This window comes from Hypomesus nipponensis, chromosome 1 (assembly GCF_054491055.1).
Source record: "Hypomesus nipponensis isolate SF chromosome 1, ASM5449105v1, whole genome shotgun sequence".
Taxonomy (NCBI): Eukaryota; Metazoa; Chordata; class Actinopteri; order Osmeriformes; family Osmeridae; genus Hypomesus; species Hypomesus nipponensis.
This window is the reverse complement of record NC_140361.1, coordinates 8,033,277-8,038,018: the sequence shown is the minus strand read 5'-3', so window position 1 is coordinate 8,038,018 and position 4,742 is coordinate 8,033,277. Positions and strand designations below refer to the sequence as shown.

The 4,742-nt window shown below is 48.3% G+C and overlaps 1 protein-coding gene across 1 annotated transcript; it reads right to left on the bottom strand.

Annotated features, from left to right (window-relative positions):
• Positions 1–739: 739 nt before the first annotated feature.
• LOC146302320 (protocadherin-10) lies at positions 740–3,925 on the bottom strand. Its single transcript, XM_084697946.1, has 2 exons — positions 1,400–3,925; positions 740–757 (listed from the first exon to the last, which is right to left on the bottom strand). The coding sequence occupies exons 1-2, from the start codon at positions 3,923–3,925 to the stop codon at positions 740–742; spliced, it is 2,544 nt and encodes an 847-aa protein (XP_084554072.1).
• Positions 3,926–4,742: the final 817 nt, after the last annotated feature.

The following is a 4,742-nucleotide window of genomic DNA, read 5'->3' as shown; positions in this document are numbered from 1 at the left end:
ATCACCATGACCTCAAATCCTCTCTTTTCATGGACATAGGGGCGCGATGTAAAGAAACATTTTTTTGTTGTCTTCGGCAGAATTACATATATAGACTTTACATTCTAGGGAAAATAGTAACCCGGTTGACAGCCACTGTCTGTCTATGCATTGTCCTGCGTGATACAATACGTACACATTCACGGTCTACCGATCCTATCAAATAGATTTGGAGAACAGCGGTGTCGACATCCCGCCTCACTGAGCTCACTCTCTCCTCGTCTCTTCATCACTCCCCCGCTAGGAACTCGGACGAAATGAAAAAAACGAACCATATCTCCTTCTCCTCACATTCAGGGAAGAGAGCAGGGGCAATCTACAGGCGTGCCACGTCCGAGTCAGGTCCTTGCCCCCCCCCCCCTCTTCCCCTCCCATCCCTCCCCTGTCGCCCCAAAAACCACCCCTTTGCCATTTTTCATCAATAATGGACGCGACCCCCTTGCGTATGCGCCGCATTGTGCCGTATAATGCATCGGCCGCGTCTGTGCCCTTGAGGCTTAGTTAGTGGGGTTATCTGTCTTAAATCGTTAGTTGTAGAAAAAAGTAAAAGTGCATGATTGTCGCGCACCCGATGGCCACTGTTAAATATACAGTCTAGAAAGCTGGGATTCAGCAGCCATATGAGACATTCAGTCACCCTGTCTATCATTAGTTTAACCTTACTAAAACCCAATATGAGTGGATCAAAACGGATGTCTTCTCAACTGCTTAGCTCTGGCTATGGAGGACACACAGGAGGCAATGTCATTGAATGACATGGACACACAAATTATTGCAACTCATTCAATAGATGGTATTGATTAGTATTAAAACGTTTACAGCGTAATATAGGGAATTGTCAATAGTAAAATGTGGAAAATGGATCGTAGTCGATTACGACGGAGAAATATGATAACTGACAACTGGGCTGGAATGAATGGTTTTAGCGAACGTCTCCCCTGCTTCACAAGAGACTATCTCTTGCAGACAGTTTAGCTTTGTTCGCAAGAAAGAACTACGACGCAAAACACATGCCCAATGTAAAGGCCTATGGTCTACCTGTCACTGCTTTTGCGTTGGATTTGTATATGTTTTCGCTCAGTATAATACATTTCAGACTATTAAATATGTTTAGGAAATAGTGTAGTACAGCATTAGCACAATATGATTCAAATCTTCCACATGGATGCTTTGGGGGATACAGAGTTCAACGCTTAACTTAACTGTCTGATTAATAATTTGACCTTCAATGCGGGGCTATGGAATTAAAAATCTATTTCATATTTACTTTGTTATAACATTTATATTCGTATTTATATATGTAACTTGCATATCATTTTAGAGGTTTAATTCAAGTATACTCCGATTTAATTGTATTTACCTCGTTCGGAGTGGTAGCACCGTTGTTCACCGATGCACTCCGGTTTTGCGCGCTCCATGCCAGGTTGTCTGCCCCCTTTGCCTCATTGTTTCTCGGGGTACTTCCTGGGCTGCACGGCTTTAAGAACATGAAGTCACTTTTGGCTGACTCGGGGGTTAGACACACTTTATAGCAGTATGCTTGGGAGAGGGTACTGTTGCCGTTCACCTCCATACAGTTAGTGGGCACTTTAGTTCCGGAGGATATCTGCAGGTTTAGATTTGATTTCTTGAAAACCTCTGGAGGTGGTTCAGGCTGGAAGCCTCCGCAGCAGCAGCAGGCAAACGGGGGGAGGTTATACCCACTAATGGTCTCTCTGTCCTTGTAGCACTTGACCGCGGCCAGCACGATAATAGCCACCAGGAAAATTAGCGAGATGGTGCTCAGTGACACGATCAAGTACAGGGCAAGGTTGGAGGGGGGCTGAGGGCTGAGTGTGAGGTCGCCAAAGTCTGACAGCGACTCAGGCACGCTGTCGACCACAGAGAGGAGGATGGAGACAGTGGCTGAGAGCGGCGGCTGGCCGTTGTCCTTCACAAGGATGACAAGTCTCTGCCTCATAGCGTCTTTATCTACCAACCGGCGAATCGTCCTGATTTCTCCCGTGTAGAGGGCGACGCTGAACAGACCAGGGTCGGTAGCTTGCAGCACTTGGTAGGACAGGCGGGAGTTCTGTCCTGCGTCCGCGTCCAAAGCCGTGATTTTAGCAACCAAGTAACCCGCGTCCACTGACCGCGGGACCACTTCCGTGGCCACGGTCCCGTTTTTGGGTAACGGGGACACTATAACCGGTGCGTTGTCATTCTGGTCCAAAACAAAGACGTTGACAGTGACGTTGTTGCTAAGCGGAGGAAAACCAGCATCCTGGGCCTGCACCAGGATCTGGAAGTTTCTTAATTGCTCATAATCAAAAGAGCGTAGCGCGTATATATTTCCATTGTCAGAGTTGATGGACACGTAAGTGGACACGGGCATGCCCTGAATCTGACCCTCCAGAATAGAGTAGGACAGATAAGCGTTCTGATTTGAATCGGGGTCGAAAGCTGTGACTGAGCAAATGGAAGCACCCGGGGCGTTATTCTCGGTCACATAAACTGTATATGATGGCTGGGCGAAGCGCGGGGGGTTATCGTTGATATCAGACACTTGAACGAGGATGGTTTTCCTAGTCGAAAGCGACGGGGAACCCAAGTCTCGAGCAGTGAGAGTTATGTTGTACTCGGACACGGCCTCTCTGTCTAGAAATTCGCTCGTCACCAGCGTGTAATAATTTTTAAATGACGAGTGGAGCTGAAATGGGACATTGTTAGGGATCTGGCAGTCCACATTCCCGTTTTCTCCCGAGTCCCGGTCCATAACACTGATAACGGCTATGACCGTCCCCGGTGGCGCGTCCTCCTGGACGGGTGTAGACACAGAGGTGAGGATGACTTCTGGTGCGTTGTCATTGACGTCTACGATATCCACCAATACTTTACTGTGCACTGCCACGGCAGAGGGACCCCTGTCCTTAGCTTGCACATACAGCTCATACACACTGGCTTTCTCATAGTCCACCACCCCCTTCACACGGATCTCACCCGTGTATGGATCCACGCTGAACAGCTCTCGCACCTTCAGAGGAGCGTGCCCACTGAACGCATAGGATACCTCTCCGTTCGAGCCCTCGTCCACGTCCGTGGCGTTAAGCTTCAGCACGAGCGTCCCTCTTGGTGCGTTTTCCACGAGACTTGCCCGGTAAACGGGTCGGTCGAAAACGGGCACGTTATCATTGGCATCCAGCACTGTTATAGTTATGATCGCAGTGCCTGAGCGCTGTGGTGACCCACCGTCCACTGCTGTGAGCACCATCTCGTGCGTCTTCCGCTGTTCCCGGTCCAGCGGGGTCTCCAGCACGAGCTCCGCGAACTTACTCCCGTCATTACGCGTCTGAATGTTCAGCACGAAGTGTTCGTTTGAGCCAAGCTGGTAAGAACGGAGCGAGTTGGTACCCACGTCCTGGTCCTGAGCGCTCTCTAATGGGAACCGGGATCCGGGCGCCGCTGACTCGGTAATATCAAGATTAAATTCGCTCCAAGGGAAGTTCGGAGAATTATCGTTGACGTCCAAAATCTCAACTTCCACTCGATACAGTTCTAGTGGATTTTCAATAACAACTTGTAAGTGTAAAAAACAGGATGGACTCTGTTCACATAGCTCCTCCCGATCAATTTTTTCGTTTACAAACAGAATGCCGTTTTCCAAGTTTACCTCTAAGTATTGTTTCTTGGCACCAGAAACTATACGAAACCGACGGGCAGACAGCTTGGCCACATCCAAGCCTAAGTCCTCGGCGATGTTACCAACGAAAGCCCCGTGCTCTAACTCCTCTGGGATGGAGTACCGAATTTGAGCGAGAACCAAGTCCACCACACAAGCGCACACCAACAAACACACCACCAGCCCGGTCAGGGGTGTCCATCGGGTCCTCGCGAACCTATTTTCCATCTCAGAGGCGCTTAAAGAATACCTCAGCAGAGATAACAGGGAGGCAAGAGCTTACCTCTCACTGACATCATAACAGGATTTACGGGAATTGATTGGACTTTAACGATTGGACTATTCGTATAGGCACAAAAAAGTTCCAAGCAGATGTTTCCTATGAAATGCTATGTAGGTGTCCTTTTTGCAAAACCGATTCGCAACAAAACAAAAAAAAAGGCTTAACTTAGCAGAAGAGGGCAAAGCGTATCTCTCTCTGTGTTGTGCTCCCTGCGCGCAGAACCAGTTGTGTGTGAGCGCGGGAGGCTCGCTCTTTGATTTTCCAGTGTATAAGACATCGAGAAGAGCTGGTGGGGAGGGGTGTGCGTGCAGGCGGAGAAACGGTGGGGGGCGTATTGGAGGACGGCGACATGAGAGCAGCGACTCTAATTACTATACCACAGTTAACCCCTACATTGCGTTCAGCTCCTTAAAGTACAATTGAAGAGCCGCGACAGCGTAACTTTCCGTCAACACATCGGGGACGGATTTGGATTGGGGCTAAATTGCTTTTCATCGAGGGTGTCGTTTTCTAGTAGGTTTCTTTTTTTGTGGTGAGCGCGCGTTTAGGATGGATTATCTTGGTGCGCACAGCCCCACCCGGAGCATCTATATTGTGTTTTGAACCACACTGAAATACAAAAAAACACAAAGGTTTTCCACCATGGAAACAACATTTAATTAGGCCTACGTTATTCGAATATGATAAGATGTGACTCATAACACATTTATAGTTTAATCTACAAACAGAATCCTCGATGGGTCATTTAATTTTAATCGACAT